Source organism: Vipera ursinii (assembly GCF_947247035.1).
Source record: "Vipera ursinii genome assembly, chromosome: Z".
Taxonomy (NCBI): domain Eukaryota; kingdom Metazoa; phylum Chordata; class Lepidosauria; order Squamata; family Viperidae; genus Vipera; species Vipera ursinii.
In genome coordinates, this window is record NC_139517.1 from 107354032 (window position 1) to 107367495 (window position 13464).

The following is a 13464-nucleotide window of genomic DNA, read 5'->3' on the forward strand; positions in this document are numbered from 1 at the left end:
GAAAGACTTAATAATATACTTGAACAATATCTGAGATGCTATATTAATTTTCAGCAGTCCGACTGGACGGACCTACTGCCTTTTGCAGAAGTAGCATATAATAATGCAGTCCACTCAAGCACAGGTTACACTCCTTTTCAAGTAGCTACAGGCCAGAGTTTCAACCCAATACCAGAACTAACCCCAAAAGAACCGGTTATCCCTGATCTGAAGGAATGGATTGCTCAATTACAAAATACATGGCCAATCGTTAGGAAAGCGTTGGAAGATGCTAGAAAAGCATACAAGACACAGGCAGACAAAAAAAGAACCGATCCCACACCATTTAGGCTAGGAGAGATGGTATATTTATCCACAAAATACCTGAAATCACTCCAACCCTGTAAAAAACTAGGACCAAAATATATTGGACCCTTTCCAATTAAAAGAATCATAAACCCAGTAACAGTTGAATTAGAACTACCCAAAAATCTTAGACGAATACACCCAACCTTCCACTGCAGTCTATTAAAGAGAGAACAACAATCTCCACTACGAGAAAAAATCCCACCACCACCCCCCCATCATGGTGGAAGGAGAACAACATTTTGAAGTGAAAGAAATCTTAGATTCCAGAAAACACCATGGAACGATACAATATTTAGTGGCATGGAAACACCTCCCCTCCTCAGAAAATGAGTGGGTTAACAAACTCCATGTTAAAGCACCTAAGTTGCTTAAGAGGTTTCATACAGAATATCCAAACAAACCAGGCTAACATTTATATGTTTTCTTTCCCCACAGATGGACTCATCTTTTTTCTGAAAGGAGAGCCGAATGTCAGAATCCATTTATATCACATTTCATAATTGTATAGGTAGAACAACGTGCTATTACTGGGGATTCTGCCATCTCTCCGAGGGGGGGGGAGAGGATGGTTACTAAAGCGATTTTCAAACAACAGGGGATGTTTTAACGGGGGAAGGGAGGGGGACAGACAGATCTGGTTTGTGTCTTCATTTACAACTGAAAAGGAAAGCAATAACCATAAAACCAAGGAGAGTTCCCTTTCCCATGGAAGGACCTGACACCTAGCAACTGACGACAGCCTGACCAAATGGATGAGGGGAGGGGCTGAAATGGGAATGGTTTATATAGGATTGAAATGTAACCTTTGTCAGATTCCGTCTTGTATTCCCACAATTGATTCCTTCCTAGTAAACATTTTCCTTTTGGACTAAACTTGCATCCAAGAGTTCTTATTTCCTAAGATGTGGATTGAGGTGGGTCCTGACTCTCTCTCTCTCTCTCTCTCTCTCTCTCTCTCTCTCTCTCTCTCTCTCTCTCTCTCCTCCCTCCCTCCCTCTCCCTCTCCCTCTCTCTCTCACACACACACAAACACACACACACCCCGGCTTCAATTGTGACTGATTCTCGGACATTGCCTGGACAAGTCCCTCCAGGTTTTATGGCAAGGCTTTTCAGAAGTGGTTTGCCTCCTTCCTAAGTGACTGGCCCAAGGACACCCAGCATGCTTTGTATTCAAGTCAGAACTAGAACTCATGGTCTTCTGCTTCCTAGCCTAATGCCTGAATCCCTAACCAAACTGGCTGTACAGATGAATATTAGTACAGTGCCTAATTAAAGGGCCATTGTAAGAATAATTGTGATAATTAAACCTCATACACTAGGGATGGGGTAACACAAGGAGAAACTGGTCAACCGCTTGTCTGAAATGGGTATAGGGTTTCCTACCTAAGCAGGGGGCTGGACTAGAAGACCTCCAAGGTCCCTTTCAACTCTATTATTATTATATCTTTTATTCATTAAACATGAACCTCAAGTCAACTGAACATTCAAATTGACTGGCACTGATGGCTGACACGGGTTGCTGCCAGCATCCTAGGAATCAATCAGGTATCTCCTTAAAATGTAAGATGTTCCGAGTAGTGCAGTTTTTTGTAGCATTGCTGGAGTTATTGCAGGAAGCTGCAGTTTCTTGATGTATTTTGCAAAGTTTTTGGACATAGTTCCCAGTGCCCCGATGACAATGGGTATCACTGTTACACGTTTCATCCATAACAGTGATACCCATAAAAGTGATACCATATTATTATTATTATTGTTATTGTTGTTAATATCATCATCATTATTTTATATAATGTTGCTCTAGCAACCTCATACAGCATTAAACAATAGTAAGGGATCTTGACATCTATCATTTCAGATATTGTTCATTTTCTCTGTCTCGTTCTCTCTATGGATATATGTTTTCGTAGATTTTCACGGGTATAGGTATGTAGATCTTGGCGTATTCGGGTCTTTTCCCATGTAGGATTGAGGGTGTCTTGGCGACGTTTCGACGAGGTCCCACTCGTCATCTTCAGGCTGATGTCTTTGGTTTTGTGCCAGCCTGAAGATGACAAGTGGGACCTCGTCGAAACGTTGCCAAGACACCCTCAATCCTACACGGGAAAAGACCTGAATACGCCAAGACCTAGGTCTTGGCATATTCAGGTCTTTTCCCGTGTAGGATTGAGGGTGTCTTGGCAATGTTTCGACGTTGTATATGTTGTATATATGTATGTATGTATACACACACACACACACACACACAATGTCCCCCTTCTCCACAGAGGGCCGTATCGGTCTCAGGGAAGGCCTCTCCGCTGCTTACAAGCGGTGAGGCACTCCGACCCTCTGGTTCCGCCCCGAGGTCCCGGGAGTGAGGATGTGCAGCCTCCTGAGCTCCGGCTGGTGTATTTGAATGCCAGGTCGGTCGTTAATAAGGCTCCTCTCGTTCGAGACTTGGTCGAGGGTGAGCAGGCTGACCTGGCTTGCATCTCGGAGACCTGGTTGGGCCCAGAGGGCGGTGTTCCTCTGGTTGATCTTTGCCCACCAGGTTTCCGAGTGCTGCACCGGCCTCGGGCTCAGGGTAGGGGTGGGGGAGTGGCTGTTGTTGTGAGGGAGACCTTGTGTCCGCGGGAGGCCACCGTTCCCCAGACAGTCGGGTGTGAGTCTCTCTTTTTGAGATGCGGCCCTGGTGCGCAGTTGGGCTTGCTGCTGGTGTACCTTTCGCCTAGTCACGCAGCAGCAGCCCTGCCTGAGCTGCTTGATGTCCTCTCGGGGCTGGTGGTTGAGTTCCCGAAACTTATAGTTTTGGGGGACTTCAACCTACCATCGCTGGGAGGATCATCTGAGTTAGCTCGGGAGTTCATGGCCTCCATGACGGCCATGGACCTGACGCAAGTAATTACGGGACCGACTCATGAAGGAGGCCACACCCTTGACCTTGTTTTCTTGTCTGGACGGTGGTTAGATGATCTTGGTGGGGGCTCTCCAATTATTATGCCCCTGTCATGGACCGATCATCATCTCCTGCGGCTGGTCTTCCGTTTTGCCACCCCCCGCCGTGGGTGTTTGGAACCACTCAAATGGTACCGCCCCAGACGCTTAATGGATCCCCAAAGGTTCCAGGCAGCGCTGGGGTCCCCACCTGCCTCCCTCACTCACAGCTCGGCCGAGGCCCTAGTGGAGGCCTGGGAAAGGACGGCCACTGAGGCCCTTGACCGAGTTGTACCCTTGCGGCCCCTGACCCGGTGCAGATCCCGTCGGGCTCCATGGTTTTCTGCGGAGCTCCGGGAGATGAAGCGTCGGAGACGGGGCCTAGAGAGCGGTTGGAGGTCCAGCCGATCCGAACCCGACCGATTGCGACTAAGAGCCTATATTAGGTCTTATCTCGCTGCAATTAGGGAGGCGAGGTCTAACCACTTCGCCACCCTTATTGCGTCCGCAGATAATCGCCCGGCCGCCCTGTTTAGGGTGACTCGCTCCCTCCTAAATCAGGAGGTGAGGGAGGATCCCTTGCAGGGACGTGCCGAGGAGTTTAACCAACATCTGTCGGACAAAATCGCTCGGATTCGGACCGGTTTGGACTCTGACTGGGCAGAGTCTGACGATCAGGACGCGGGTGGTCTTGTCGATACCATCTGGGAGGAGTTTGATTCTGTAACTCCGGAGGAAGTGGACAGGATCATGGGGAGGCTGAGCACCACCACATGTTTACTGGACCCGTGCCCTTCCTGGCTGGTTTATGCAGCCCGGGAGAGGACACGCAGCTGGTTCCAGGCAGTTATATCGGCCTCTTTGAGTGAGGGTATCTTCCCCGCCGTCTTGAAGGAGGCGGTGGTGAGGCCTCTCCTCAAGAAGCCTGTCCTGGACCCGGCTGTATTGAACAACTTTCGTCCTGTCTCCAACCTTCGCTTTCTTGCGAAGGTTGTTGAGAGTGTGGTGGCGCATCAGCTCCCTTTGGTCCTGGATGAAGCGGATTATCTAGACCCGTACCAATCGGGTTTCAGGCCTGGGTACAGCACGGAGACGGCATTGGTCGCGCTGGTGAATGATCTCTGGAGGGCTCGGGACAGGGGGCATTCCTCTGTCCTAGTCCTATTAGACCTCTCGGCGGCTTTCGATACCATCGACCATGGTATCTTGCTGTGGCGTCTCAGGGGATTGGGAGTGGGAGGCACAGTTTTACAGTGGTTCTCCTCCTATCTCTTGGGACGTTCGCAGTCGGTGTTGGCAGGGGGGCAGAGGTCGACCGCGAGGTCTCTCATTTGTGGAGTTCCTCAGGGGTCGGTCCTCTCGCCTCTCCTGTTCAACATCTACATGAAGCCGCTGGGTGAGATCATTCGTGGCTTTGGAGTTGGGTATCATCAGTACGCTGATGATACCCAACTTTTCTTTTCGACCCCAAACCACCCCAGTGATGCCCTCAACGTGATGTCCCGTTGCCTGGAGGCGGTTCGGGTCTGGATGGGGAGGAACAGACTCCAGCTCAACCCCGACAAGACTGAGTGGCTTTGCATACCTTCGTCCCGGGTTTATTCGGACATTCCACCTCTAGTTATGGGGGGTGAACTATTACCCCCCGTAGATAGGGCTCGCAACTTGGGGGTCCTCCTAGATTCACGGCTCACTTTGGAAGACCATATAGGAGCCGTGACTAGGGGGGCCTTCGCACAGGTTCGCCTGGTGCGTCAGTTGCGGCCCTATCTTAGCCGGGACGATTTATGCACGGTCACTCATGCGCTCGTGTCCTCTCGTCTGGACTACTGCAACGCTCTCTACATGGGGCTGCCCTTGAGGACTACTCGGAAGCTCCAACTGGTACAGAATGCAGCCGCGAGAGTGGTGTTGGGAGTCTCCCGATACTCCCACGTTACGCCTCTGCTCCGTGAGCTGCATTGGTTGCCAGTTGTCTTCCGGGTGAGATTCAAGGTACTGGTAACGGTATTTAAAGCACTCCATGGCATGGGGCCGGAGTACCTCAGGGAACATCTGCTGCCGGCATCAAGCTCCCTGCGCCCTGTGCGTTCCCACAGAGAGGGCCTCCTCAGGGTGCCACCGATCAGAGAATGTCGATTGGTGGCCCCCAGGGGGAGATCCTTCTCTGTGGGCGCTCCGGAGCTGTGGAATCAGCTACCGGTTGAGCTCCGGATGGCGCCCGATCTTCGCTCCTTTCGTCGCGATCTTAAGACATTTCTGTTTGTACAAGCCGGCCTAGCCTGAGGGGGAGTGTTGGGGTTATTTTATTTTTTGTTTTTTAACTTTTCTGGGGGTTTTTAGTGTTGTATTTATATTGTTTTTAACTAGGGCAATTTGTTTAATCTTTTTTAATGTTTGTATTCACTATTTTATTCTGCCCTGTGAACCGCCCTGAGTCCTCAGGGAGAAGGGCGGTATATAAATGTTATTAAATTAAATTAAATTAAATTAAATTAGATGTGGATAGAGGCCACAATAACATCACATCTGACATGTACATGCAACATCACTTTTTCCTTTTCTCTGCATTTACCCAAGTCCTTGGCCAGCTTTACATACTACATTTAGCTATAGTTTGCCCAGCTTTGACTTGATGGATTGTTTTGCATGACACACTTAATGATAGTTAATTCAGCTATGATTTACTCATTCAATGACTCACTAAACAATATCATACCCATGAACTCTGGATTTATATATAAGCAGTTCCTTAAGAAAGAGTTCCATTCTTAAATCTGTCTTTAACTCAGATTTGTTTGTTAATTGACACTTGTACTTATGAATGGGCTGCATATTACTAAAAATGGGAGATTGCAATATCCTTTCTTGAGCCTTTGAATTGCTGAAACTGAACGTTTTCATGAACTGCTGGCGTACTCAGTGTGAATTTATATCTCAGTGTAAATTTATTCTCTATAGCATTTATGAACTATACTTTATAATTGTGTGAATTCAGCCAAACTACAATATCATTAATAAATCATACATTTTAAATAATGTGACTCTAGAATTTATGATAAAGTTATATTTATTGCAGGAACAGGACTGAAACTATAGGTTTTATGCAAGGATGAACCAGTGGAATTGTGTAGACTACATTATTAAACTTTAAATCTTATCATCCACTTAGTCAGTTAATACATAATTTATATACCTTGCTAAATAAGTTGTTTCAAATAGTTAAAATGTAGTTTGTACTTCATATTAAGTACAAGCACACAGTATCTTCTGTGAGAATTCCTGAATTGAAAAATGTGTTAAAATTGCCTTTTATAAATGCTTGCTAAGAAGGGGAGCATATTTGCATATCAGAAGCTTAGAAGGGAAATTTAAATGTATATCTGTGGGCTAATCCATTTCTTTAAAATTGAGTAAGAACACAGTAGCATTAGGCAAAACAAAAACCTACTTCCAAACCCTACAGTGTTTGTTGACACACTTTTTTTTCACACCATTCTTAACATCAAGCAACTTTGAGACAAATTTGCAAGTTCACATTTTTCTCTAAGTCAGTTTAATGAACTATGTTTTGTTGAATAAGTCATAATTAGCTAGGTTTATATACTAAACTAAAATAGAATCAAACTGCCCGAGCTCACGCATCATGCTAATCCATATAATGTGGTTTGCTTGTTTGTGGTCTAGCATGATACACAAATTGTAAATCAATGTTTGTGGCTTTGAGCTCAACCATTTGGGATTACATACGATGTTGTTTAGCATGACACATAAATCCCATCCCCACCTTGAGGGGGTGGTGTGTGTGCAATAAACAAAATGTTTTCAATTAGTGTTAGCAAAGGGGTTACTAATTCAGGCAAAGGAGTACAGTCAGTCTTCGTTTAATATTTTATTGAGTAAGCCACAATTTAGCTAGGTTTACACAATACATTAAACCACAAATAAACCAAATTTTAGTTCAGCATATTGGGATGAATCCAACCTTTGTGTTGTACCTAGCATTATTTAAATGTATAGCAAATCCATTTTAGGGAGCCAGTTTAGTTTCCATTTTAGAGAGCCAGTTTAATGTAGTGCTTAAAACATCAGGCTAAAACTGAAGATTATGAGTTCTAGTGCCCCCTTAGACACAAAGCCAGTCATTTTCTCTCAGACCTAGGAAGAAAGCCGTGACACACCACTTGTGAAATTTAAGCAAGAAATTTTTAGCAAGATTTGGACCAGACAATCGCTAGGTGTCAAGACTGATTTGAAGGCACACAAATTTTTATTTAAGAGAGAATTTAAAGCAGTAGATTCATGTGCATCTCTCTATTTTCCAAGGCTCTGTTCCAGCTTGGCTAGGTACAGTCACAGCTGGTTAATACTCGGATGGTATTTTGCCAAGTGTCAGGGCAGTGATCAGATGCCCAGGCAATTGATTCTTTTGGGTCCAGAGACAACGAGCACTCTGATCCATGGATTTTAAGCTTTATTACTAGCTCAAGCAAATAGAATTATTAAAAGCATATATATACCAAGCAAGATAATACCCAAATTTCTTGTAAGATGTAAGGAGCTCCTTCAAAATAGCAGAGGTACCCCTAACCTATCCAAGATTAGGTTCAGTTACAGAAGCTCCTCACAAATAACAACAACCCTGCAGTTTTTATCAAAACCTGATAGCCCTGATATGGTCAGGACGTGACCTTGACTGGCTGGCACATGACCCTGGGATGGAATTCCAGAGCGTGAGACTTTCACAACAGAAGCTTTGAGACTATCTGGTAATTTTGCCCAGCCCCTTCAGTCAGCAAGAATGAAAAACAAGTGGGTTAGCTCAGAATGAACTCTAAATTTCCAGACTTTTCTTAATATGAAATACGTCACTAAACTCCTCCTAAAAACAATGGTCTTCTGCTTTGCCACTATAGATGGAAGAAACGTCAGGGCTGAAGAATGAAATGGAAAGTTAAGGGAAGAAGTCCAGAAAGCATCGCTGAGGCAGGCAAGAGTCGATTACTTCTCTGCGCAAAGTGTCGTTGCTGGGAAACAACAGGTCCCTGTAATCCTCTGGGTTGAACTCAACTCCAGGGAGACCTTATTCTAAATATTCTAAATGCATAAACCGAGTCTTTAACTCATATTTGTCAGAAAGCAAATCCAAAGGAAGGCAGCGGGACTTAATTTATATCGGGAATCACTCTCTTAAACCGGGAAAACTACTGTGGGTTACATTCAGAGAAAAGACCTAAAAGTGAGACTTTGGAAAGCTGATATTCACCGTTCTCAACAAAAACAAAAGCCACCCAGTTATATCCCTCTACGATGCTGCCGAGCGGGGCAACTGCTTCTTCCACAGAAGCCGGGCTCAGGTTCCCCCCCGCCCCACCTCCCACAGCACGTCGGAAAAGGAAAAGGGCACCAAGAGGGGAAACAAGAAACGCGCCAGAGCGCGTGCGAGAGAAACTCTCCGGCGAGCCGGCGTCCGCCGCTGCGGCCAATGAGACGGCGGAGAGGGGAGAGGGAGGCGGGGCGAGGGTGGATGGGCGGCCTCCGCCTTTAGGGGAGAGCGCGGGCCGGGCGGGGCCCCAGAGGAGCTTCGGGGCTGGGGAGCGTCGGGGCTGCTCTTTGGTTCGCGGCTGCACGCGCGACTCCTGCTGCTCCCCGGGCAGGCAAGCAGCTTTCCTTCGCGTTCCTTTCCCGGCTGCAGCATTCTTGTAGCGGGGCTTCCCCGTCCCTCCTTCTCTCTGGTTGCCCCTCCTGGCAGCCCTCTGCTCTCCTCTTCTTCCTTTCCCCCCTCCATCCCCGGGTCTTTTAATCCCTTTTCTCCGACATCCCCCCACTTCTCTCCCCTAGAGAGACTCCGCTCCTACCGCCTTGCCTTTCTTCCTCCGCCCCTCATTGTCTTCTGCAGCCTATTGCCCAATTTCCAAAGCAGGGGGAAACTCGCTATGGGCGAGGACCAGGCAGTCCCAGTGGCTCTCCGGTTCCCTTCCAGCGCCAGCTAGAAAAAGCGGGGCTTTTCGGGCTCGGCCAGGGAGGGTGAGCTATACGGCGGCAACCTCTTTTTGCAGCGGCAGCGGCGATCGTCCCTCTGGTGATCCGCCAGGCGTCGCGTTGTCTTGGGGCGCTCGGCCCGTCCAGCCCGATGTGCGACTTGCTTGACTCGCAGCAGCCGGCCGAGAAACTGAGCAGAATGAAAAAGTTACGGCGAACTTTGTCGGAGAGTTTCGGCAGACTAGGTAAGAGGGCCGAAAGAGGGAGGGAGCGAGCCTGCATTCCTAAGCCCCGAGCCCTGTTCCAACCAGCGCCTCGCGGCTCAGTGGGTCAGTTTAGGAGCTGAGTTGCCTGGCTTGCTCCTTGAAATTTTGTTTGCTGCCAAGGAAGCTCCAACCTGTGATGGGGAGAGTGATGGGAGTTGTAGTCCAGCACCCTCTGGAGGCTGCCGGCTTGGCTGAAGTTATTTTCTTCATAACACTCAGGGGTTCGCTGACCGTTTTCTGGACTTCTTTTTCTGCATTGTAATAATATTTTGGAAAATTGATTTTTTTATAAAAATGTACCCAGTTCAAACCGTTTTATGCAGAGATAGTCTTGCTGATTAAATTGAAACGATTAACAGCTGTTATGTCCCGAGAATTACAACATTAGCGTAGAAATGTTCTTTTCACTTTGACTCACCCCTTAAAAAAACCTAGCTGCTAGAGTGTTGATTGTGTTTAGCAGAATATAAACTAACTATAATCTGCTTTTGACTACTTAAATTGCTGATGTAATTTAACATGGAACATCTCCAAATAGGGTAATTGAATGGCAGCATTCTACTTAAAAAAATGTATGAAATTAGATTGATATTAATTTGTTATGAACAATTGAAAAAACTAAAGAGTAGAAAGTACTTTGAATTAATTGAAAATTATTTTTAAAAATGGATTCAAGTGCCTTCAAACTATGCTTTTGGGGAAAAAGATGTTTTGTTTCCTATGGATGAATGTTAAAATATATTTTTCTTAAGCAGGCATATAAAAAAGTGTATGAACTTAAGACTCACTGCTGTTTTCTAATGCATGTTTTAGTGGCTTTGCTGTCACATGTTTCAGAAGACCCAATTGTAATTTGTTTCATTATTTTGTAATGCAAGATTGAAGGATTTCCTACAAAAGATATGGAAATAAAAAAGTTAAGTTTATCAAAGAGAATGGAAATAAAAAATTAAATTATCAAAAATAAATGAAGGTTATTATAATAAAATTGTTATACCAGATCATTAATAGAGGTGATAGTTGTAAATTGTATTTAGAAAAAAACTGTTCTATTGTTTTAATAGCATCAGAGTGATTCTCTTCTGGATTAACATTTACGAATGTGTGAGAGGAAAAAAGGTTCCAATTGCATAATTAAAATTGCTCAGTATCCCTTTGGGCCAGAATGTACTTTCTAGAATTAGTTCTCCCAGTTGTGAGATGGAACAAGTTACAAATGTAAACTAATTGTGTTTCAGAAAAAATGATTTAAAAGGAGTAGTATGTGAACTGCATTTGAAAATTGGGATTTAGATAAGATAACCTTTATTGTCATTTTTTTTACTGCAGGCACACATCAAAAATGAAATTTAGTTGCTCTCATAGTGAAACACATACATGACACACACCTAAACATACTATATACAACATATGTATAGAGCTAATTCCTGCACCATCATCAATAATAATGGCTTCCATAACAAAAGAGATCTCCTTGGCCTTTAGGCAATGGATACCTTATTCAATAATAATAGTGGGAAAATGAAAATGCTTCCAGACGGCTTAGTGGTAAGACAAAAATCGGAAATCACACTAATTTCCTAGTATAGAAGTCTTCACTTGCCCATTAATTTGTGATTTAAGTTGTTTGGAATATAAAGTGCTACTGATTTGGTACTTCACCAAGGTATTGCAAGTTGTTCACAGTATAAGAAAAAGCTTACTGTGTGCATTGTACCTTTTATTTATGTTATTTTTATTTAGCCAAATTAGTTGCTCAGAAATTCTCTTACCTCTGCTGGCCCAATGTTTCTGTCATCTTTTGGCACTTCTTGCTTCGTAAATATAGAAACAGGTTTTGGATGACACTACATGATGGTGTGTCATCAACACAAATGTATATAAGGTGTCATATTTACATAAGATGCTCTACAACCATCTCCTAAATTATTCATAGATTTCTCTTTATTCATCTGAATAAGATATCAGAATACATATGAATGTAGTATTCCTATGTACTTGAAGCAAATTTCATTAGGATGCAAGTTGATTTAATGTTGCTTATTATATTTGTATTCTGCTTTTCCTTAAGCAGATCAAGGCAGGCAACATTTTTTCACTTTTTTTACAGGTTGGCAAATACAGTGCCAAATCTACCTTTTAAGTACATGTTAAGCTATCTCCTGGTCAGAATAAGAGATGTGGATATTGGGTAGATTATAGAAAGGGATATTGAAATTTGGAAAAATTCGAATTGCTTCTATTGAGGTAAATTAGTCTCTGTATAGTTCTTTCTGACTAATGTAAATTATATTCAAAGTTATCTGCTAGTTCTATGAGGATTCCTTGAAATAAATAACTCTTATCTAAATGTTCAGTTGTGATGATATGAAGATCTGAGGAATCACAGTGAATTTGAACATTTCAGGTCAGTTTTTCCTAAAATGGATTGTATCTTTCAAAATTCCAGTAAACATGACCTTTGGTATCACTCTGGGCCAACATTTTGGGAGCAATTGAGAAAGTCTGTTTCAGATCAACTACTGAAAAGGAAATGAGTGAATGCCCTTATTGTATACTGTTACTACCAATCACATTACTCATAATTATTCCTAATTTAATTTTTAGGCTGCTTGAGGAAGTACAAAACAATTTTTGCTTGAATTAAAACGGAAGAATATCAGAACCTTCATTCTGTTATACAAAATTGCTTGTGACTCTGGATACCTTAAGTGCAAAGAATTCTTTTTCACCTGGGGACTTCTACTAGAGAAGACAGAACTATTTGTCACACCCAGTTGTAGAACTGAATCTTTAGTTTGGATGTTAGGTGGTTCAAATACAAAATAAAGGCATATCTGATGTCAATAATACCAGCCCTGGGGAGGATTTCTAAATAGCATTTTATCTGGGCTAAATCTCTGATTGATACTAAGCACCTGATAGTACAGTAATGGTGTTCTTGCTAAAGGGCTGAAAAATCAGCAAACCATTCAGATAAATAAAAAAGGGCCCATTAGTCCTGACCTGTTACTCCCGTTTATAGTGTTAATTATTTTAATGCTTGAGCAAAGTGTTTTGCTTCAAGCACTGTTGTAGACATTGCAGATTGCTGTAGGAATGCATTTCATTCATTAATTATAAGAACTTGAGCTTTCTTGGCCAAAGCTTGTGGAGCTCTATGTTATTTCACACACTGGCTAGCTGGCCAGCTAGCCCTAAAACCCCACACTAATGGTGGCCTTCTCAAGCTGTTGCCACCTAGCAGCTGCTGTTTGTTGGCATTTTGCCTCAAACCCTGGGTGGTCTGTTTTTGACTCATACTTAATAGTCATTGATAAACTTCCTCCCTGAATCTGTTAATTTGCTATTGAAGCTAGTGGGTACTACAATATCATATTGCAATTATTTTTTATAAATGAATTATGCATAATGTGAAGTACTTTCTTCTGTCCGGTCACTTTCATTGAATGTGTAATACATTATTAGGAGAGAAAAATCTATAGTGGATAATTCTATTTTTGAAAAAAAATCATAAAGTAACTTGTTCTTTTTAAATCTAACAAGCCCTCTGTGTATCAGGCATTAAAGTCCCAAGCATATTACAAATTTTGTGAACTTGTTTTTTCTGTTGTCAGCCTGTTGCTACACAGCTTCATTGAATGTCGCTTGAATTTCAGCTTTATGAAAAACTTAGATGTTTTTCTTAAAGCAATATCATTATATAATTAAGCTTTAAATATCTGACACATGAGGCTGCTCTGTGTCTTTTATGTTAAGTGAGATCTATCTCTGATTTTTGTGAGTCAGAAAAGGGCTTCACATTTATTATTAACATACTTTTCTATACTACTACTGTTGCCAGTATCTGTTTCTGATTGGAGTGACAGACATGCATATATTCTGACTCTGATAATATGTCAGCCTAACCAGGTAGATTAGACAAGAAACATGAACAGATAAGATAATTCTG

General features: G+C 43.3%; 1 protein-coding gene across 2 annotated transcripts in view; it reads left to right on the forward strand.

The window, feature by feature from the left end:
- The first annotated feature begins 8858 nt into the window (after nucleotides 1–8858).
- CDK14 (cyclin dependent kinase 14) overlaps nucleotides 8859–13464 on the forward strand; it is a 210777-nt gene continuing 206171 nt past the window's right edge. For both annotated transcript variants that reach the window (XM_083376252.1, XM_083376251.1), the window contains exon 1: nucleotides 8859–9491. Coding sequence is in view for 1 of the 2 variants with exons in the window: in XM_083376251.1 (XP_083232377.1) it covers nucleotides 9398–9491 (94 nt within the window). In the remaining variant the exon portion in view is untranslated. The remainder of the gene's footprint in view (nucleotides 9492–13464) is intronic.